Here is a 22,133-nt window from a genome sequence, read left to right on the forward strand (position 1 = left end):
GGGTGTCTGTCGTGGGGAGGGGAAGGGAGAGGAGTTTGTCAGCCGCTCTGAGACTCCTTCGGGTAGGGAAGGGCCATGGGGTATAAATCCAATCTCTTCTCTTCTTCTTCCCTCGCCTTGCCTCTTGGAAATCTGCTTGCAGGCAACCCACAGGCCGCGTGGTGTGTGCCTGAGCGGCCTCTTCAGTCAGGGCCCGCGCCAGAGAGCACTAAGGGATGATGGGCATTGGCCAATGGGCAAAGGTCTCAGTGCCCACCTGCCCGGCCTCCCTCGTTCTGTGCAGGGGGTGTTCAGACGCGGCCCAAGAGAACTCTGGGTTTCAGCACCTGGCCTATCCTTCTGGAAGATGGGACCCCCGAGGAGGCCCCGCTGGAAGACCCCACAAAGCTGAAGGCCGGCACCCTCCCTGCCCCCCTCCCCACATGGCTGGATGGTGCTTTGAGTGCCCAAGGCAAGGTCTTGTCCTTCGCCAGAAGGAGAAAGCTCGCTCTGTGTTACCAAACTGGCTCCCAAGGTCGTCCTGCCAGGTGTGTTTAGGGTTGCCAGCTCTGGGTGGGGAAACACCTGGAGATTTGGGGGTCAGAGCCGGTGTTTCCTCCAAGCTGAGTCAGTGTGAGCTAGCTCACAGTTTTTTTAGCCTCCGGCTCACCCGTTGTTGTCCCAGGTCAGGAAGGATGTGGCTCCAGAGCAAGCTAATTCATGCAGTAGCCAAATCGCTCGCTCACAACTTTAATGCCCGTAGCCCACAAAGCAGAATTTTTGCTCACAGGACTCCACGGCTTAGAGGAAGCATGGGTCGGAGCCTGGGGAGGGCAGGGTTTGCGAAGGGGAGGGCGTCAGGTAGCCCTGACCTGGGTCTGGAATGGGGAGGGGTGCCCCTCCCGTTGTCTGTCTCCGCTCTCCCTGGCTCACCAGCTGTTTGCTATTGTATGCTTGACCTTGTAGATGCTCCAGCTGCAGTTTTATCCGGCTGGGAAAGTCAACGGCTTTTGCTTTCCCTGCTTGCTTTGCCCGCGAGCGTGAGATGTATCCATTGGCTCATACTTACCGGGGGGATGTTTGATTCTAGTATGCGTAAGAGGCCCCAGTATTGGCAGCCATTCCTGACACAAGCTGTACACGTGTCTCTAGGTCTGGATTTACCAATAAACAGTTATCTCCAGCTGCAGTTTTATCTAGCTGGGAAAGTCAACGGCTTTTGCTTTGCCTGCTTGCTTTGCCCGCGCGCGTGAGACGTATCCATTGGCTCATGCTTACCGGGGGGATGTTTGATTCTAGTATAAGTCAGAGGCCCTAGTATTGGCGACCATTCCTGACACAAGCTGTACACGTGTCTCTAGTACTGGATTTCACCAATAAACAGTTATCTTCTCGTGAAGCCCTGTGTTGAGTAACCTGGCTAAGGACCCTGACAGAGGGAAGGGACCTCAGCTGGATATAATGCCAGAGAGCCCAACCTCCAATGCAGCCATTTTCTCCAGGGGAACTAAGAGGGTCTAGGGGGGCCAGCTTTGGGGGGGTTGAGCCTCGAGAGGGTGGGGTTTGGGGAGGGACCTCAGCAAGGTTTAATGGCACAGAGTCCACCTTCCAAAGCAGCCATTGTCTCCAGGGGAACTGATCTCTGTAGCCTAAAGACCAGTTGCAATCCAAGAGATCTCCAGCTGCCACCTGGAAGGTGGCAACCTTAGCACATGTTCCACTGAGATACTTGCAAGCAGTGTTCCCTCTAAGCTGAGTCAGTGTAAGCTAGCTCACAGTTTTTTTAGCCTCTGGCTCACACAAAGTAGGATTCTTGCTCACAAGACTCCACAGAGGAGGAGGAAAGGAGGAGGAGATTGGATTTATCCCCCGCCCTTCACTTGAAGTCTCAGAGCGGCTTACAAAGTCCTTTCCCTTCCCCTCCCCACCACAGGCACCCTGTGAGGCAGGTGGGGCTGAGAGAGCTCTGACACAAACTGCTCTTTTTCAAGGACAGCTGTGCCATAGCTTGTGACTGACCCAAGGTCACATCAGCAGGTGCAAGTGGAGGAGTGGGGAATCAAACCAGGTTCTACCAGATTAGAGTCCACGCACTTAACCACTACACCAAACTGGCTCTCTGGCTTAGAGGGAGCATTGCTTGCAAGATGCAGAAAAACGTATTGGTTCTTTCTGACCATATGACACCTGGGAGATGTTTTCTTGTATTCATATATTCAATACCGAAGACGGAAGGGACCACCAAGGTAATCTAGTCCAACCTCCTGCCAATGCCGGAACTTCAGCTACTATGTCCCTGGCAAGTAGGTAGCCGATCAGTACTTAGCCTCCAACGACCAAGAATCCGCCATTTCACCAGGGAGGCTATTCCAGCATCAGACACACCCCACGTGAGGAAGCTCTTCCTCAAATTTAGACGAAATCTCCTTTGCTGTAACGTATATCCATTAGACTGAGTTTGTTTGTAAAGTTAAGTTTGACACTGCTGCCGAATTCATCCTGGCTTGGAAACGGTTCTGGTGTGTGTGTGCGTTTTGCTTTTCTCTGAGACTGGCCTAACGGCTCCCCTTCCCCTTGCAGGGTGTGTCTCAGGAAGGCCAGCGAAGTGGCTGTCCTGCTAGCCGAGAGGAGTCGATCCGTCATTCTGCAAGGTAGAGCGGCTCCTTTGCCCTACATTTCTGCTTCAGGATCTGGGAGCCCCGGGTTTGAATTCCAACTCCGCCATGGAAGCTTGTGGGGTGACCTTGGGCCAGTCACACGCTCACAGCCGAGCCAACCCCATAAGGTTGTGGCGAGCATAAAACAGAGGAGAAAAGAATTATGTGAGCCCCCTTGGGACCCAACTGGGGAGAAGTTTACCTGATTATGCATTGGATAGAGCAGGTCGAGAAAGAGGTACTTTTCTTCCTTTCTCACAATACGAGAACTCGTGGGCACTCCATGAAATTGCTGAGCAGTCGGGTTAGAACAGGTAGAAGAAAGTCCTTCTTCACCCAAAGAGTGATTCATACATGGGATTCACTGCCACAGGAAGTGGTGGCGGCTACAAGCATGGGCGGCTTCAAGAGGGAATTAGATAAGCATATGGAGCAGAGGTCCATCAGTGGCTCTTAGCCACAAGGTATAGATAGGAACTCTCAGTCTGAGGCAGTGATGCTCTGTATTCTTGGTGCCTGGGGGGGGGGGGGCAACAGTGGTAGGGCTTCTAGTGTCCTGGCCCCCCTGCTGGCCCTCCTGGGGGCCCCTGGAATTTTGGCCACTGTGTGACACAGAGTATTGGACTGGAGGGGCCATTGGCCTGATCCAACATTGGCTTCCCTTATGTTCTTATGTTAAGAGCAGGGGTCATAAGAACATAAGAGATGCCAATGTTGGATCAGGCCAAAGGCCCATCCAGTCCAACACTCTGTATCACACAGTGGCCAGAAATACCAGTGAAGCCGTCCATGCTTGTAGTCCATCAGTGGTTATTAGCCACGAGGTATAGACAGGAGCTCTCGCTCTGGGGCAAGTGATGCTCTGTATTCTTGGTGCTTGGGGGGGGGGGGCAGTGGGAGGGCTTCTAGTGTCCTGGCCCCACTGCTGGACCTCCTGATGGCCCCTGGAATTTTGGTCAGTGTGTCACACAGAGTGTTGGACTGGAGGGGCCACTGGCCTGATCCATCATTGGCGTCTCTTATGTTCTTAAACGAATGAAGTAAATAAGTAGGATGTGGCATTTTGTGCTGTGCATATATATGTCTAAGAAACCGGGTTGAGGGCACGCTCCTTGACATCTCTCTCTCCTCATTGGCCTTCAAGGTAGCCCAGCCCAGGGACTGAACACCCACCCACGCGTGGCACATTTCTCAGACTCTCTTTTCTCCCCCTCCTCTCTCAGAAACAGACGACAGGGATCTGAATTGTTTGCTGGCCTCCCTGGTACAGGTCATTTCGGACCCCTACGCAAGGACCATCTCCGGGTTCCAGAGCCTGGTGCAGAGGGAGTGGGTGGCCGCCGGACATGCCTTCCAGCAGCGCCACAACCTGTGGCAGAAGAACGAACGGGACGAGGTGAGGCCGCTGCCGTAGGAACCAGGAGATGGTGCTCCAGGCCCTTTCAATGGCCATGAAAGGCTGAAGAATGGAGGGGGGGAGGTTTTCAAATATGTGAATTTATTATTACTAGAACAACACCAGGGGAAGGCATCATTCTCTATGCCCTACGGTTGGCCCTCCAGAGGAATTCTAGGTGCTTGGGGGGGTAAGAGTGGGAGGGCTTCTGGAGTTCTGGCCCCGCTGCTGGACCTCCTGATGGCCCCTGGCTGAACTAGACGGACCCTCAGTAGTCTGATCCAGCAGGGCTCTTCTGGTGTTCTTCTCGGGGGAAGGCCTCGGCCTCTCTGCCCTGTTGTTGGCCCTCCAGAGGAATTCTAGGTGCTTGGGGGGGTAAGAGTGGGAGGGCTTCTGGAGTTCTGGCCCCGCTGCTGGACCTCCTGATGGCCCCTGGCTGAACTAGACGGACCCTCAGTAGTCTGATCCAGCAGGGCTCTTCTGGTGTTCTTCTCGGGGGAAGGCCTCGGCCTCTCTGCCCTGTTGTTGGCCCTCCAGAGGAACTGGCTGGCCACTCTGTGGTACAGGATGCTGGAATGGATGGACCCTCACTGGTCTGACCCAGCAGGGCTCTTCTGGTGTTCTTCTCAGGGAAAGGCCTCGGCCTCTCTGCCCTGTTGTTGGCCCTCCAGAGGAGCTGGCTGGCCACTGTGTGAGACAGGATGCTGGACTAGGTGGACCCTCCCTGGTCTGACCCAGCAGGGCTCTTCTTATGTTTCTCTCAGAGGAAGGCTTCAGCCTCTCTGCCCTCTTGCTGGACCTCCAGAGGAACTGGTTGGCCACTGTGTGAGACGGGAGGCTGGACTGGATGGACCGTTGGTAGGATCCAGCAGGGCTCTTCTGACGTTCTAATACACTCAGGACATCCTGGATTAATTCCTTTGTGCTTCTTGCTGGAGCAGCCACATTTCCTCCTCCCAAAAGGCAGAACAGGCGGGAAGAGGGGGAGGGGTATTTTGTAATGTACTGATTTGGGTAGACGTGAGAGAGACACTTCAGCATTTTGCTCTTTGTGCTTTCCCCCCCTCCTCACAGTCTCCTGTGTTCCTCCTCTTCCTGGACTGCGTCTGGCAGCTGCTACGGCAATTCCCACAATCCTTTGAGTTCACGGAGGCCTACCTGTTGGCCCTGCACGACAGCACCTGCGTCCCGTTTCTCAGCACCTTCCTATTCAATTGCCAGTGGGAAAGAGGGCGGAATAATCAGGTGAGCCAGTGGTGGGGGCGGTGGTGGTAAGAAACCCTGAGGTATTCACAGGCCTACAGCTCCTGACCGGATGCGAGAGGTAGATGCTGCTGCACCAGTTCAGAGCAATGACCATAATGCCATTAAGTTCAGAAAGAAGGAGTACTCTCTGTGACCTTCCTTGACACAGAGAGTGCTCCATCTTTCCGTGTTATACCTCTGTGGAGGGCAGTCACAGCTGCTGGCGAAACGTCAGGTCCTACAATGCCAAGACCATGGCCAGACAGCCCGGAAAATCTGCAACAGCTAATGAACTCCGGCCTTGAAAGCCTTCGACAACATATTAACATTATAATCATTCTCAAAGATGCATCATAAGCCCAGGTCAAGAACCAATTTGTATTAGTTCTTTGAACGCCAGCCACTATGAAGGTGGAGGAGCAGAAACCTCTTGGGAAAACTCCTCTCTCTCTCTCTCTCTCTCTCTCTCTCTCTCTCTCTCTCTCTCTCTCTCTCTCTCTCTCCCAGCACCGTTTTCTCAATCAGCTTTACACTCCTATCAACGGCTGGCGAGAAACCCTGTGTCTGGAAATCCTGCCGAAGGACAGCTACCCGGCGAAGGAGGCAGGGGGTGCCTCTTTGCCCAGCGTCTGGGACTGGGGCCTGCGGTACAGCCTCCAGCAGAGGGCGCAGTTCCGGAACCCTGGCTACCGACACGGCAGCAACAGCCACGGACCTGTCCAGAACGGGAGCTTCCTGCCCCAGACCGGTCACAAGGTGTGTCTGTGTGTATCAAAGAAGGAGTGACCCTTCGTAAGAGCTTAGAGCAGGGGTCCCCAACATGGCAGCGCTCATGGGTGCCTGCTGATATCTTTCCTGGTGCCCGCCAAGTGGGGCGGGCGAGGTGAGCATTTGCCCAGCAGGGCATCCGGTTGGCTGTGCGGATTAGAAGGCATCCTCTTAAACAGAGCTTCTGCCTGGAATGTCCGAGAGTGACCATTGCGCGTACAGGTACCCTGACTCCTTGACGTTCTGTGGTTGGCTCCGCCCCCCGCAGCGGCCGTTTTGTGGCTGTGCTCACCGCCCTGCGTCAGAATTCCGGCGCTGCCCACAGGCTCAAAAAGGTTGAGGAACCTAAAAAGGTTAGTCAAGAATAGAAGAGGGCCAACTCTAAAAATCTAATTACGGAACATACACATTGCTGGTCTTCTTAAAAGTCCAACGACATGCCATTTCCCCCCATCTCTTAGTCCTCAGCCAATCATGGGAAGGCTTTCTCTCTCTCCTCTGAAGCAGGAAATAGGAGAGACTGGGGGAAAGGAGCCGCAATGTTAGAAACAGGAAGCAGGAAGCAGCACAAAGTCACTAGCTTTCGGGCCAGATTGCACTTGCAGGGGCCGTATGTTTGACACCCCTGGGTCCTGGTCACATGTACCAGAAAATGCAGGGGGGGGGGGGGGAGATTGGCTCTTGCAGAATATGGAATAAAGACCAGAAAACAATTGTTTCAAAGTTTAACCACTGGGCAAAAATACAAATGAAGCCTCCAGTGCAATCACATGTCCAGTAGTACTTCTTAGATAAGCATATGGAGCAGAGGTCCATCAGTGGCTATTAGCCACAAGGTATAGATAGGGACTCTGGGGCAAGGGATGCTCTGTCATCTTGGTGCTTTGGGGGGTCAACAGTGGGATGGCTTCTAATGTCCTGGCCCCACTGCTGGACCTCCTGATGGCACCTGGTATTTCTGGTGGACCTCCTGATGGCCCCTGTTATTTCTGGCCACTGTGTGACACAGAGTGTTGGACTGGATGGGCCTTTGGCCTGATCCAACATTGGCATCTCTTATGTTCTTATGTTCTTATGTTCTCTCTGGTCCACTATATATTCTCCTGAGATTGTATAGCCAGATGTTCCCAATGTAGTGTTCCTTAAGTTAAAAGCAGTGTTTTAGGTTCAGTTTTTCCCCCTTTTCCCTTTTTTTGTCCTTACTCAAAAAGGTTGAGGAGGACCAGTGTTCCCTCTAAGCTGAGCCAGGGTGAGCTAGCTCACAGTTTTTTAGCCTCCGGCGCACTCGTTTTTGCCTCCGCTCAGGAAGGGATGGCTCCAGAGCAAACTAGTTTATGCAGCAGCCCAGTCGCCCGCTCACAGCTTTAATGGCAGGAGGAGCTCACAAAGTGGGATTTTTGCTCAGAGGACTCTCCACAGCTGAGAGGGAGGCATTGTGTCGAGGACCTCCGGATTGGAGGCCGGTTCCTGGCTTTTATTCCATTCGGAGTTTCCCCTTTGTTTCCTCCTCCAGATGGAAAACCCTCCTGGGAACTGGGCGGTGTTCTTACCCTCCAAGGGCTCTTTGTCTCTCCCGGCGCAACTCTTCCCTTGGAAAAATGGCTCCCTGTCTAAGAAGGTGTCCCGGTGGGCTCAGCTGTCGGAGGGCCTTGGGGAACAGGACAGGCCCTCGAGAGGCAAATCCAGCCTCCGCCACCTTCCCCCGAGAGGTCTGCTGCTCCTCCCATCGCATGCGGGGCCGTTCATCCAGCTATGGAAAAGATGTTACCTCCGTGGGAACCCGGAGGCTCAGGTGAGAAGGTCGGGGTCGTTTCGTAGAAAAAGAGCTAGGGGAAATCATTAGCATAACTCATTAGCATATGCCACACCTCCTGACATCAGGGGCCCGGCGGTGGACCTGCAAGGCCGGCGGGAGTGCGAGGAAGCCCCGCCAAGGCCCTCCCTGGCCCCAGGCAGGCAGGGGTGGGGAGAGGCGGGGAGGAAGAAACTTACCCTCCCTCTTCTCCTGCCTCCTCCTGGCTGAATGAGGGCCGGAAGCGGGGCAGCCGGAAGCAGGGGCGGGGCTTCGTCATGTGCCCCGCCCCCCGTACCTCACCCGGGGGAACTGCGTTCCCCTGCGATCCCCCCCGAAATGACCTCTGGAGAAGGCTGTTGCGAAAGATGGAGGGTGCCTATAAAAGTTCGCGAATCCTAAGAAGGATTGTAATTGGCGTCAGGTTCAGGTCTGGCCTGGGGATCTCCCAGAATTACAACTGATCTCCACACCACAGAGATCAGTTCCCTTGGAGAAAATAGCTGCTTGGCATCACATCCCGGCTGAGCTCCCTCCCTTCCCCAGACTCTACCTTCCCCAGGTTCTGCCCCCAATTCTCCAGGAATTTCCCAACCTGAAGTTGGCAGCCATAGGGGGGATTATGATGAAGAGGAAGAAGAAGAGTAGGTTTTTAAACCCTACTTTTCTCTACCTTAAGGAATCTCAAAGCAGCTTACAATCACATTCCCTTCACCTCCCCAAAACAGGCACCTTGTAACTCGGTAGGTGGGGCTGAGAGAGTTCTGAGAGAACTGTGACTGGCCCAAGGTCACCCTGGTAGCTTCATGTGGAGGAGGAGTCGGGATTAAACCCAGTTCTCCAAATTAGAGTCCACCGCTCTAAACCACTACCCCATGCTGGCTCTCATTAGGTAAAAGGTTCAAGAGTAGGTAAAAAGGTAAAGAAATGGAAGAGGTATGGTTTGTGCCATTTCGTTGCAAAATAAAAATGTATACAATATAAGAGAAACCTATGTGCCCCTAATTCACATTAACCATGTAGAAGGAGGATTAATCGACCAGTAAATCTTTAACAAGCTTATGCTTCAATAAATATGTTGTTAGGATGCCCATACAAGGGAAAACTCTATGGTTTTCCCTTGTATGGCCGTGGCCCCGCCCCCAGCGTCCCCGGCGTGCCTACGTCACTTCCGGGTGACGTGCACGCACGCACAACCCCGACGCCGGCCGGGAGCCCCCCGCTCCCGGCGAAGAAAAATTTGGCAACCCTAGATCTCTGTCAGCTGGAGATCAGTCGTAAAAGTGGAATTCCCCAGGCCCCACCTGGAGGCTGGCCACCCGAGGAATTTCTCCGCCTGGAGTTGGCAACCCTACCGGGAGGCTGCCTCACACTCTCCAATGAAAGTTTTCTGGCCTCTTTCACAAAGACCCTTGGAGAGTGCCCCCGAGAGAGAAGAGAAGGACGGAGTGCATCGAAGTAGCTGAGAGGCCTAGATGGTTTAGCAAGAGATCTTGCCCGCCGCCCCTCTAAAAGCTTAGACGCGGGGTCCCCCATGTGGTCGCCGTGGCAGCCACCGAAACCTCCCCCGGCCACTCCCCCAAGTGCTTTTGGAACGTGGGCGTGGCCAGGTGAGACTTTCGCCCAGGAAGGCTTCCGATTGGCCACTGGAGATTTGATTGGCTTCGCGGGCTTTTCAAAGCAAGGATGCTCGCCGTGACGGAAAGTAAGCCGCGGCAGCCATCTTCTGGCTGGCTCCGCCTCCTGCGGCAGCCATCTTGTGGCAGACATCTTGGGGCTGCACCCGCTACACGGTTTCAGGATTCCATATGTGCCAGCAGGCTCTGAAAAGGTTGGGGGTGAGGGCTGCCAACCTCCAGGTGGGGGCTGGAGATCTGGGATGAAGCATGCTCCCCAGCTAACAGAGATCGGTTCACCTGGAGGGAATGGCTGCTTTGGAAGGGGGGCTGTGTGGTGTGATAGCCCTCCCAAGTCCCCCCCCATTCCCCAGCCCCACCCTACTCAGGCTCTATCCCCGAAATATAATAATCCAGAGCTGGCCAACCTGTCGGTTGCCCCTGGCACAGTCCATCGCTGTAGCCACCGAAACCGTGAGCAGTGCTCCCTCTAAGCTGTGGAGTCTTGTGAGCAAAAATTCCATGTTGTGAGCTATTAGCATAAGAACATAAGAACGTAAGAGAAGCCAGTGTTGGGTCAGGCCCACTGGCCCATCCAGTCCAACACTCTGGGTCACACAGTGGCCAGAAATACCAGTGCCATCAGGAGGTCCAGAGGTGGGGCCAGGACACTAGAAACCCCTCCCACTGTTGCCCCCCCCCCCAAGCACCAAGAATACAGAGCATCCCTTCCCCCAGACTGAGAGTCCCTATCTACGCCTTGTGGGTAATAGCCACTGATGAACCTCTGCTCTTAACATAAGAACGTAAGATGATCCAATGTTGGATCAGGCCAATGGCCCATCCAGTCCAACACTCTTGGAAGGGGCCATAGAGGCCATCTAGTCAAAACCCCAGCTCAATGCAGGACCAGACTAGAGCATCCCTAACAAGGGTCTGTCGAGCCTCTGCTTGAAGACTGTGAGTTAAAAGCTGTCAAAGGCATTAAAGTTGTGAGTGAGCCATTTGGCTACTGCATAAATTAGTTTGCTCTGGAGCCCTCCTTCCTGAGCAAAGACGAAAATCTGTGAACTGGAGGCTAAAAAACTGTGAGCTAGCTCACACTCACTCAGCGTAGGGGGAACGCTGGCTGCCAGTAGGCCATACCTGGTTCTTCCAAAACCAGACAGAGAGCATTAAAGAACGGGGAATGGTTTAGAAACGTCCAAAGCTGCTTGATCATTTCGCCCAGAAATGGAAGATGTGACGAGGCCTAAAACCAGGCCCGTTCTGGCAGTAATGGGAGATGAACTGCGGGTGACCTCCCACTCTTCACAGCGGCCTTCAAAGTTCATGATTAGAAACAGATTATTTTTTTTAACAGCTCCTTCGGGCGGCCGTCAAAGCACGCCCGGTCCATTAAGCAATTGCCGTATCTGTGCCTCTTTTAGCATGTCCCGGTTAATAAAATTAGGGAATAAATAACACTTATTGCAGACAGGAACTGGAACTCAGCTCCGTGGGTGGGAAAGAAGAACGAGGCCTCTGGGATACTCTGAGCATCGGCTGAAAGGCCCTGGGAAGACGTCCAATCGGCCTGCTCCCTGCCACGTCGGGTGAATTGTTAATGCTTTGGAGTCTTGTGGCTGGGAGGGAGCAGCGGCCGGGCGGCACGAGGCGGCCGGTTAGCAGTTAGAGCTACCACCGCTGAAGGGTCAGTCCGAGAACCGCAGAAGAGAACGGAACTGGAACAGAAGGTAGGGATGCCACCCTCCAGGTGGGGCCTGGGGACCCCCCCAGAATTGCAGGCTCATCCCCGGACTACAGAGATCAGTTACCATGGAGGAAATGAATGCTTTGGAGGGGGGACTCTGTGGCACTGTACCCCCACTGAGGTCCCTGTCCTCCCCCCAAATCTCCAGGAGTATCCCAACTGGAGCTGGCAACCCTAAATGGAGGCGAGGAGGGCTGGAAGGGCAGCGGTGCTCCTGCCTTCCCGTCCACAAGCGGTGCTCCTGCCTTCCCGTCCACAAGCGGATTCTCACGTCTGCTTTTCACCTCTTGCCAGTTTGGTGTCGTGGTTAAGTGCGCGGACTCTAATCTGGGAGAGCCGGGTTTGATTCCCCACTCCTCCACTTGCAGCTGCTGGATGACCTTGGGCAAGCCGTAGTTCTGGTCAGAGCTGTCCTTGAAAAAGAGCAGTTTGTGTCAGAGTTCTCTCAGCCCCACCCACCTCACAGGGTGTCTGTTGGATAAACATCTGGAGCAGAGGTCCATCAGTGGCTATTAGCCACAAGGGATAGAGAGGAACTCTCAGGCTGGGGCAAGGGATGCTCTGTGTTCTTGGTGCTTGCGGGGGGGGGGGGAACAGGGGGGGGGGCTCCTGGGGCCTGGCCCCACTGCTGGACCTCCTGATGGCACCTGGTAATTCTGGCCACTGTGTGACACAGAAGAGTGTTGGGGATGGGCCATTGGCCTGATCCAACATTGTCTTCTCTTATGTTCTTATGTTAAGAGCAGAGGTCCATCAGTGGCTATTAGCCACAAGGTACGGATAGGAACTCTCGGTCTGGGGCAAGGGATGCTCTTGGTGCTTGGGGGGGCAACAGTGGGAGGGCTTCTGGTGTCCTGGCCCCACTGCTGTGCCTCCTGAGGGCACCTGGTATTTCTGGCCACTGTTTGACAGAGTATTGGACTGGATGGGCCACTGGCCTGATCCAACATTGGCTTCTCTTATGTTCTTATGTCTGTGGCAAGGGATGCTCTGTCTTCTTGGTGCTTGGGGGGGGGGGAAACAGTGGGAGGGCTTCTAGTGTCCTGGCCCCACTGCTGGACCTCCTGATGGCACCCGGTATTTTTGGCCACTGTGTGACATAGAGTGTTGGACTGGATTGGCCGCTGTATTACACAGAGTTGGACTGGATGGGCCATTGGCCTGATCCAACATGGGCTTCTCTCTTGTGTTCTTAAAGATGTCTATGGTTCTGGCCATCACTACATCCTCTGGCAGTGAATTCCACATTTTAATCGCTTGTTATGTAACAAAGTATTTCCTTTTGTCTGTCTTGAATCTGTTGGCCATCTGCTTCTTTGGATGATCTTCTGGTATTTTGAGAGAGGCAGGGAAAGTTGTCTCTTGTCTACTGTCTCTACCCCGTGCATGACTTTACAAGCTTCTATCATGTCTCCCCCCCTTTGTTGTCTCGTTCTAAACAGAAAGTCCCAGATGCTTCAGCATTTCCTGCTAGGAAACCAACCTTAATCCATGGCTAGAGAGTTTGTTTTTAAACAAAGAATATGTTTGTGCAGATCTTCTCTCTTACATAACGCCAGTTGTAGAACTTCAGCTTCCCAGTCTCAGAATCCAGGGCGTGAAGCGCATCTCTCCAGAGCCGTCCTCTGGTTACGGCTTGCCACTAGGCCGAGGAATCTTCCATTCCCGTCCCTTCCTGGCTAAAACCCTTGGCGAGACCGTCTAGGAGTTGGATCTCTCCCCTGGGCCGATCCCAGCACAGATGCTGTTGTTTTCCACTTGCTTTTTTTAAACAGCCATCCATCTTTGTCTTCAGGCTGGTCTCTTCGCTTCCTCCATTGCTGGCCTCACGGAGGAACTGCGCCTTCTCCAAGAGCGGCTGAGCAACTGGCAAGCATGGGAAAGCTACAGCCCGGCTGTCGAGAATGGGAGAGAGCCCCATTGAGGGCCGGCCGAGACCACATGGAGCTCCCCCTTTCCAGCTGGTTGTTGGGAGGGGGCCTTCGGAGTATCCAGCGACAGCCGCGATGCAGCGATGCCAGGTTTATGGACACCTGCAGCAGAATCCTGAACACATTCCCATTGGAACCAAACATTCCACTGGTAGAAGCCGCGCCGGCGCCCTCTGCTATGCAGAAAGACTCTATGCTGGATGTTTCCTTCATCGGCACTGGGCTAGGCAGAATCTCACTGAATTTCCATTCATGCTGGTAACGTAGAACATAGAAACATTGAGCTGGAAGGGGTCCCCCAAGGGCCATCTAGTCCAGCCCCCTGAACAGTGTAGGAAATTCACAGATACCTCCCCCACACTCCGCTGCTCTGTGCCCCGGGGAAGGCAAAAAAAAAAACCCTCCAGGTTCCCTGGCCAATCTGGCCTGGAGGAACATTCCTTCCTGACCCCAAAGCGGTTGTCGGCATTTCCAGTTTGGTGTCGTGGTTAAGTGCGCGGACTCTAATCTGGGAGAACTGGGTTTGATTCCCCCATTCCTCCACTTGCAGCTGCTGGATGACCTTGGGCAAGCCGTAGTTCTGATACAAGCTGTCCTTGAAAAAGAGCCATTTCTGTCAAGGGCTCTCTCAGCCCCCACTACCTCGCAGGGTGTCTGTTGTGGGGAGGGGAAGGGAAGGTTGTAAGCCGCTCTGAGACTCCTTTGGGTAGTGAAGGGCGGGGTATAAATCCAATCCTCCACTTCCTTCTAGGAGCCAGTTTGGTATATTGGTTAAGTGAGCGGACTCTAATCTGGGAGAGCCGGGTTTGATTCCCCCACTTGCACCTGCTGGATGAACTTGGGCAAGCCGCAGTTCTCAAAAGAGCTGTCCTTGAAAAAAGAGCAGTTTCTATCAAGAGCTCTCTCAGCCCCGCCTGCCTCACAGGGTGTCTGTTGTGGGGAGGGGAAGGGAAGGTTGTAAGCCACTCTGAGACTCCTTTGGGTAGCGAAGGGCGGGGTATAGATCCAATCTCCTCCTCCTCTTCTTCATCTCCTTCTTCCCTGGGCGTGCCAGAAAGGGGGACGAGAGCCGAACACTGTCTCATCCCTTCCGCCCCTCCCTTTCACTGTCTGCCGAAATCCACAGAATCAACGGTGCTGTCCGATGGCCATCTCGCCTCTGCTTTGAAAACCCCTCAAAACGAGACGCAGCTTCAGTATTTTCCAGAGCCAGCCCACCACAGAGCACCAGGGGGGCTTCATTCTTGTACAGTCTGCTTTTAAAACGAGAATCCAAACAAACCCTGACCTTCCCATAGCCTCACGACATGTGTTCAGCCTTAAAAGCCAGGGTATCTACTCAGGACCTCTTCACACTTAAGGCGTCACTAACTGGCGTCCATTCCTCCTGTGTGGATGCTGCTCTGAAGTGCCTTGCAGGGTCAAGATCAAAATCGACCTGATCCAGCGTCTGGGGAAAGACACCCGCAGTTGACAACAGCCTGTGCCGTCTCCGAAGCAATTCCTTCAGAGGCACAGGGGTCATTTCATAGAAAAAGAGCTTGGGGAACTCATTAGCATATGCCACACCCCCTGACATCACCGGAAGTGTGACATAAGGCCACACCCCCTGACATCACCGGAAGTGTGTCATAAGGCCACACACCCCGCCCCCAATGGTCCCAGCCGCCGCCGGCCTTGCAGCTCCACTGCCGAGCCCCATGAGGGGCCCGGCGATGGGCCTGCAAGCCCGGCGGGAGTGCAAGGAAGCCCCGCGAAGGCCCTCCCTGGCCCCAGGCAGGCAGGGGTGGGGAGAGGCAGGGAGGAAGCAACTTACCCTCCCTCTTCTCCTGCCTCCTCCTGGCTGAATGAGGGCCGGGAGCGGGGCGGCCGGAAGCAGGGGGCGGGGCTTCGTCATGTGCCCCGCCCCCCGTACCTCACCCCGGGGAACTGCGATCCCCCCTGAAATGACCTCTGCAGAGGTAGTAAGGAAAGTTACAGGGTTAGAGAGTCCTGTTCCCATTTGGAGGAAGAGACTCGCCACCCCTGTTCTTCGCTCCTTTCAGCTATGCCGCCGCCGTCCCGATCACCCAGGGGGTTTCCTGCATTCTCTGTTTTCGTGCTTGTCGCTTCAGGTTGTGTCCCCCGTTTCATCAACACGTGTCTTGCTCCCTCTAGTGGCCGATTCGATACTACACAGCTCGTTGTCCAGTGTAAAAACCTGCAGTGTTGACATCTTCAAGGAGATATGCTGGAGATAAGGAGAGCCAGTTTGGTGTAGTGGTTAGGAGTGCAGACACTAATCTGGGAGAATGGGTTTGAAGAAGAAGAGGAGGAGAAGAGATTGGATTCATACCCCGCACTTCACTCGGGAGTCTCAGAGCAGCTTACAAACTCCTTTCCCTTCCCCTCCCCACAACAGACACCCTGTGAGGGAGGCGGGGCTGAGAGAGCTCTGACAGAAACTGCTCTTTTTCAAGAACAGCTCTGACAGAACTACGGCTTGCCCAAGGTCATCCAGCCAGGTGCAAGTGGAGGAGTGGGGAATCAAACCCGGTTCTCCCAGATTAGAGTCCACGCACTTAACCACAACACCAAACTGGCTCCTCCGCATGCAGCTGCCGGTGTGACCTTGGGTCAGTCACAAGTTCTCTCAGAGCTGTTCTCTCAGGAGCAGTCCTCGAAAGAGCTCTCTCAGCCCCACCTACTTCCCGGGGTGTCTGTTGTGGGGAGGGGAAGGGAAAGAAGTTTGTAAGCCGCTCTGAGACTCCTTCAAGTAGTGAAGGGCTGGATATAAATCTCTTCTCCTCCAATGTAATATCGAATCAACTGCTAGAGGGAGCAAAACACACATGGGACAGAAGAGCCCCTCCAACTCAACAGGCACAAGGGAGGAAAATGAGCATGTGGAAGACCCCTTCGTAGAGGGTGATGAAATAATCCCTCTTGGGGGTGGGGCTCCAGGGCTGAGGTCTGCTGCCACTCACCTACTGAGGCCGCGGTTACAAGGAGAGGGGGTTTGTGGGCAGCTTAAAGGGGAAGCCCTCCGCACAGCAATTCAGGCCTGGCTCAGAACCTCTTCAGGCTTTGGTCTAGAATTCTCACAGGACTTTCTTTTCAGAGGCAGCTTTCTGCCCGTAAGAGCAGTAAAAACAGCCTCAGAGGTCTTCAGAGCAGAAGCAAGATGGGTAGAAAGTGGGTTAGGAATCGGAAATTGCTTGGAATTTATCACCAGTTTTTTGTAGCCAGTTGGGGTGTGGTCTGAGAGCCAGTTTGGTGTCGTGGTGAAGTGCACGGACTCTAATCTGGGAGAACCGGGTCTGATTCCCCCACTCCTCCTCCACTTGCAGCTGCTGGATGACCTTGGGCAAGCCATAGTTCTGTCCTTGAAAAAAGAGCAGTTTCTGTCAAGAGCTCTCTCAGCCCCACCGACCTCACAGGGTGCCTGTTGTGGGGAGGGGAAGGGAAAGGCATCTGTGAGCCGCTCTGAGACTCCTTTGGGTAGTGAAGGGCGGGGTATAAATCCAATCTCTTCTTCTTCTGAGACTCCAAGTGAAGGGCAAGGGGAATAAATCCAATCTCCTCCTCCCCCTCTTCTTCTCCTCCTCCTCCTCCTCTAGCTAGTAGCGAAGGGCAGGGTATAAATCCAATCTCCTCCACCTCCATCTAGAAGCCAGTGGTTAAGTGCGCGGACTCTAATCTGGGAGAACCGGGTTTGATTCCCTCACTCCTCCACATGCAGCTGCTGGTGTGACCTTGGGCAAGCCGTAGTTCTGACAAGAGCTGTCCTTGAAAAAGAGCTGTTTCTGTCAGAGCTCTCTCAGCCCCACCCACCTCACAGGGTGTCTGTTGTTGGGAGGAGAAGGAGAAGGAGTTTGTCAGCCGCTCTGAGACTCCTTTGGGTAGTGAAGGGCCATGGGGTATGAATCCAATCTCTTCTTCTTCTTCTGAGACTCCAAGTGAAGGACAAGGGGAATAAATCCAATGTCCTCCTCCTCCTCCCCCTCTTCTTCTCCTCCTCCTCTAGCTAGTGCTGATTTTTGCCCCCCAAGATAGAAATGACTGTTTTCTGCAACACCCCCATATTGATGGGCACAAGGCCGGGGCTGCTTGTGTGGTGATTTGCTGTGATCCGTCGGCTGCCATCCGTTGGCACCGGAAGGGCTTTTGCTGCACAATCCTAAACTGACTTATGCCTTTCTAAGACCTTCAGGCACCATTGAGGCCTTGATTGGATGGCATCGGGGGATGCCCCCCCCCCGTGGTGCCATGCGAGTTCCCGGCTGCCAAGAGGGCAGTATTACATAGTGTGGGCGCAGGTGAGGACATCACTGGCCAGTAGTATTGCCAACCTCCAGGTGGGGACTGGAGATCTCCCGGAATGACAACTGATCGGACAGAGATCATCTCCCCTGGATGCTTTGGAGGGTGGACTAGATGGCATCATTCCGCGGTGAGATCCCAACCCCTCCCCGGGCCCTGCCCTCCTCAGGCGCCGACCCCAAATCTCCTGGAGTTTTCCAGCCGAGAGCTGGCGACCGGACTTGCCTGCCAACATCAGGGTCTGCTCTCCGCCCAGCAGCCGCGTGCCTTCGCAGTGTGGCAGCCGCTGCCCCAGTGCCTTCGTCCCTGTCTCCTGCTGCCCTCCAGTGATGGCACCAAACCCCCTTCACTGTTGCATGAGCCATCTCTGGCACACCCCTCCCTGACTCCGGTGCAATTGAGCAGCCACCAAAACCTCTGGGACTCCAGGACAGGCTTCCGTGAGGCCTGCGAAAAAGTCAAAAGGGCCCTTTCCCTAAACCTGCACTTTCCCCCCACTTGCCTCGAAGAGGCTACCCGGAAATTCATGACCTGCACCGTCAGGTGGTATTAAATGCTGCTTATGCATTCTGTATATATATATATATATATCTCAAGCCTTCCAGGCTAGAAGGACCTCCTAGCCTGGGTGAACAGGAGAGTAATGCTGGTACCGAGGAATTGCATATGCTGCTCCGTCCCTGTATCTCTGTACCGCTTGTTGTTTTATTCGGTCTCCGTGTCTTGAATTGCTGTTCTGTGTGTTTTCCGGCAAGAGGAATCCGGAACGGGACTGGGGACGTTTTGCCACGGAGACTTCGATGTGGCCTCACTGCGCTAAAGGCTCTGCCGTGGGCACACGGCGACTGCTAGAGTTTTATCCTACGCACTTGGGTAAGAAATAGGAAGCAGGGGGGTTTAAACTAAAGCTTTTAGCAGTTCGAAAGCAAGAAATCGCAAGTAGATAAATAGGTACCACTTCGGCGGGAAGGTCACAGCGTTCCGTGCGCCTTGGTGTTTAGTCATACCGGCCACATGACCACGAAAACGTCTTCGGACAGCGCTGGCTCTTCGGCTTTGAAACTGAGATGAGCACCACACCCCTAGAGTCGGACTCGACTGGCTTTCGAGCAAGGGAACCTTTACCTTTCTTTAATCAGTGGTATGGGGAGGGAGGGCAGCCTGATATTCCATTTAGTCAGAGCTCGGGAGCTAACCGAGGTCCGTAATTCGATAGGAGACCGTCAGGGAAGAGGCTGCAGAGGAAGGCACTGCCCGCCACCTCTGTATGTCTTTTCAGCTGACCTGGGTGGCCTCTCTCATCAGACCTTGGAAGCTAACACCAGGGTCGGTACTTGGAAGGGGGGAACCACCAAGGAAGACTCTGCAGGGGAAGGCAATGGCAAACCACCTCTGCTTCTCAGATCTTGGAAGTTAAGCAGGGTTGGTACTTGGAAGGGAGACCACCAAGGAAGGCTCTGCAGAGGAAGGCAATGGCAAACCACCTCTGCTTCTCAGATCTTGGAAGTTAAGCAGGGTTGGTACTTGGAAGGGAGACCACCAAGGAAGGCTCTGCAGAGGAAGGCAATGGCAAACCACCTCTGCTTCTCAGATCTTGGAAGTTAAGCAGGGTTGGTACTTGGAAGGGAGACCACCAAGGAAGGCTCTGCAGAGGAAGGCAATGGCAAACCACCTCTGCTTCTCAGATCTTGGAAGTTAAGCAGGGTTGGTACTTGGAAGGGAGACCACCAAGGAAGGCTCTGCAGAGGAAGGCAATGGCAAACCACCTCTGCTTCTCAGATCTTGGAAGTTAAGCAGGGTTGGTACTTGGAAGGGAGACCACCAAGGAAGGCTCTGCAGGGGAAGGCCATGGCCCACCCCCTCCGCTTCCCACTTGCCTTGGAAGCCCCTTGCTGGGGTCGCCATAATAGTTGCTACAGCAGTCAGGTACATAGGTAATCAGTGGTATTGCACAGCTTTTTTGTTTTTGCTTTGGCCCAACACAGCTAGCTGCGACTTCTGTGCCGATTTACACATGCTGTGTGGCATGACGCACATGAGTCATCGAGGTACAAATGGCAGCATTCCCCCCACCCCACGCACATGGTGTACATTTTTTTTATTTAAGAGTCTGAAAAGTGCAGTATTTTGAAGCCTAAACACTCTCTGTGTAATTTACGCAGTTTGGGTGTTGGAGAACTTTTGAGAAGTGCTGGGGGTTGCGGAGTGCGCTCAGGGTCCCTCACTTATGTCCCTGGGCAGTTCTCCCTTCCATCTTTACCTTCTCCCCCTCCCTTTTGAAAACAAATAATTTTGCACAGCATCTAGTCCCATAGGGGCACCAAGGTCACAAAAGTAGTAACAGCAACAGGAACGGTAATTGTATTACTACTGTGGCCACTATCAAGAATGATACGATCGTATAACACATTGCTGCTTTCGCGACTGTTATTAAAATGTTAATAAAATACCAGTATTAATAATAAATTATTACCATTATCGGTAGCCCAATTTGTTGTCGTTGGTGTTATTTTCTGAAAACCTTTCTCATTAATGCCAAGCGTGGGGGTGGCAGGCGGGTTGTAGCCATCTCTTCCCTGTCCTGGGAAGGGAACTTTGCACATGTTCAGAGGCCTCCTTGCCCCTCCCCAGTTGATTAACTCTATAAAGGAAGCCACAAAGGCCCTCAGTTTGCATGACCTGAGCGAGGCTGTTCATGACCAATGCTCCCTCTAAGCTGTGGAGCCTTGTGAGCAAAAAATCTAATCTGTGAGCTACTGGCACTAAAGTGGTGAGCGAGCGATTTGGCTACTGCATAAATTAGTTTGCTCTGGAGCCACATCCTTCCCGAGCTGAGACAGAAATGTCTTTTAGCTGGAGGCTAAAAAACTGTGAGCTAGCTCACACTCACTCAGCTTAGAGGGAACACTGTTCATGACCGGACCATTTTGGAGGCCATTCATTCACAGAGTCGCCTAAGTCAGAAGCAACTCGACAGCGCTTCACACTAGACTAAGATTGCCAACTTCCGGGGGGTGGGAGACTGGGGGGCATTAGGGGAGGGGCCGTGGCTCAGCCGCAGAGCCTCCGCTTTGCACGCAGAAGGTCCCGGGTTCAATCCCCGGCACCATCTCCAGTTAAAGCACCAGTTGGCCACAGGGGATGGGAAAGACTCTCTGCCTGAGACCCTGGAGAGCCGTGGCCAGTCTGAGCGGAGGAGACTCAGCGGCTGATCCGGTAGAAGGCACCTTCCTGTGTTCATGTGAGATCCCCCCCTATCATCACTGAGTTCCAGACGACAGTGGTCGGTTGCCCTGGAGGAAATGGCTGCTTTGGAGGGTGGGGGCTCTGTGGCATTGTGCCCCACTGAAGTCCCCCCCCCATACCCCAAACCCTGCCCTCCCTAGGCTCAGCCCCCCCAAATCTCCAGGTATTGCCCACTCACCCCTCCTAATCACACAGGGTGATTTTCCATGGGAGAGCAAATGTAGAGTCCGGTGGCACCTTGAAGACCAACAAAGGTTTATTCAAAGTATGAGCTTTCGTGTGCACGCGCACTTAGTGCATGCACACAAAAGCTCATACCCTTGAATGCTTCCGACCAAGAAGGCTGACCACCTGGAATCATAGAATGTTAGAGTTGGAACTGGGACCTCGCAGGTCATCTAGTCCAACCCCCTGCACTCTGCAGGAGCACAGCCGAAAGAGAGCCCTACGACATACCCGGAAGATGGCCGTCAAGCCTCCGCTCGAAAATGTCCAGCGAAGGCGCCTCCACCGCCTCCCGAGGCAGACTGTTCCACTGCTCAATCACTCTGACAGTTAGGAAGTTTCTCCTGATATTTAGCTGCTCATCAGCTCCCTTGTAATTTCCACCCGTTAGATCTAGTCTTGCAATCCGGAGCAAGAGAGAATAGATCTGCTCCATCTTCTACATGGCAGCCCTTCAGATACTTGAAGACTACAATCGTGTCCCCTCTAAGCTCAGCTTTTACAGTTCAGCTTTTACATTGCAGTTGTCCTGCTTTTAAACTCTCCCCTCTAAACAGTTCAGCTTTTACATTACAATTGTCCTGCTTTTAAACTCTCCCCTCTAAAAGTTCCCGCTCAGGGAGCTTGCTGTAAAGTGATTGGCTAGGTGCTTCCTGGGCTAGCAATGCGATTGGTCATAGGACTCTTTTTGTAGCAGGAACTCCTTTGCATATTAGGCCACACACCCCTAATGTAGCCAATCCTCCAAGAGCTTACAGAGCTCTTCTTACAGGGGCTATTGTAAGCTCTTAGAGGATTGGCTGCATTAGGGGTGTGTCGCCTAATATGCAAAGGAGTTCCTGCTACAAAAAGAGCCCTCATGGATTTGGATCCTAGCCCAGGACGAAGCTCAACATGGCAAGTCAATTAGATGCTTCACATACATCATGCATTCAATGGCAGCTATTGAATACATTACACTGGAGACTTTGGGGACAGGAGAGGACGGGGTAGGGTTGCCAGCCTCCAGGTGGGGCCTGGGGATCTCCCGCTTTTACAACTGATCTCCAGCCGACAGAGATCAGCTCCCCTGGAGAAAATGGCTGCTTTGGAGGATGGACTCTGTGTAGGCTTGCCAAGTCCCCCCGGGGGGGCGGGGAAACCCCCACCCGAGAGGCCTGTTACCCGCCGCCAGCGGATCGGGCCCCGGGGGAACCCCACCCCCAAAGCACGCGACGGGCCCG

General features: G+C 53.8%; 1 protein-coding gene across 1 annotated transcript in view; it reads left to right on the forward strand.

Annotated features, from left to right (window-relative positions):
* Positions 1-13,579, forward strand: part of MTMR11 (myotubularin related protein 11) — a 60,775-nt gene extending 47,196 nt beyond the window's left edge. The window contains exons 11-16 of the mRNA XM_015414534.1: positions 2,560-2,630; positions 3,860-4,032; positions 5,107-5,277; positions 5,785-6,033; positions 7,559-7,837; positions 13,002-13,579. Of these exons, the coding sequence (XP_015270020.1) occupies positions 2,560-2,630; positions 3,860-4,032; positions 5,107-5,277; positions 5,785-6,033; positions 7,559-7,837; positions 13,002-13,130 (1,072 nt within the window). The 3' untranslated portion in view covers positions 13,131-13,579. The remainder of the gene's footprint in view (positions 1-2,559; positions 2,631-3,859; positions 4,033-5,106; positions 5,278-5,784; positions 6,034-7,558; positions 7,838-13,001) is intronic.
* Positions 13,580-22,133: the final 8,554 nt, after the last annotated feature.

This window comes from Gekko japonicus, unplaced genomic scaffold, assembly GCF_001447785.1.
Source record: "Gekko japonicus isolate JY-2015 unplaced genomic scaffold, Gekko_japonicus_V1.1 scaffold1553, whole genome shotgun sequence".
Classification (NCBI taxonomy): Eukaryota; Metazoa; Chordata; class Lepidosauria; order Squamata; family Gekkonidae; genus Gekko; species Gekko japonicus.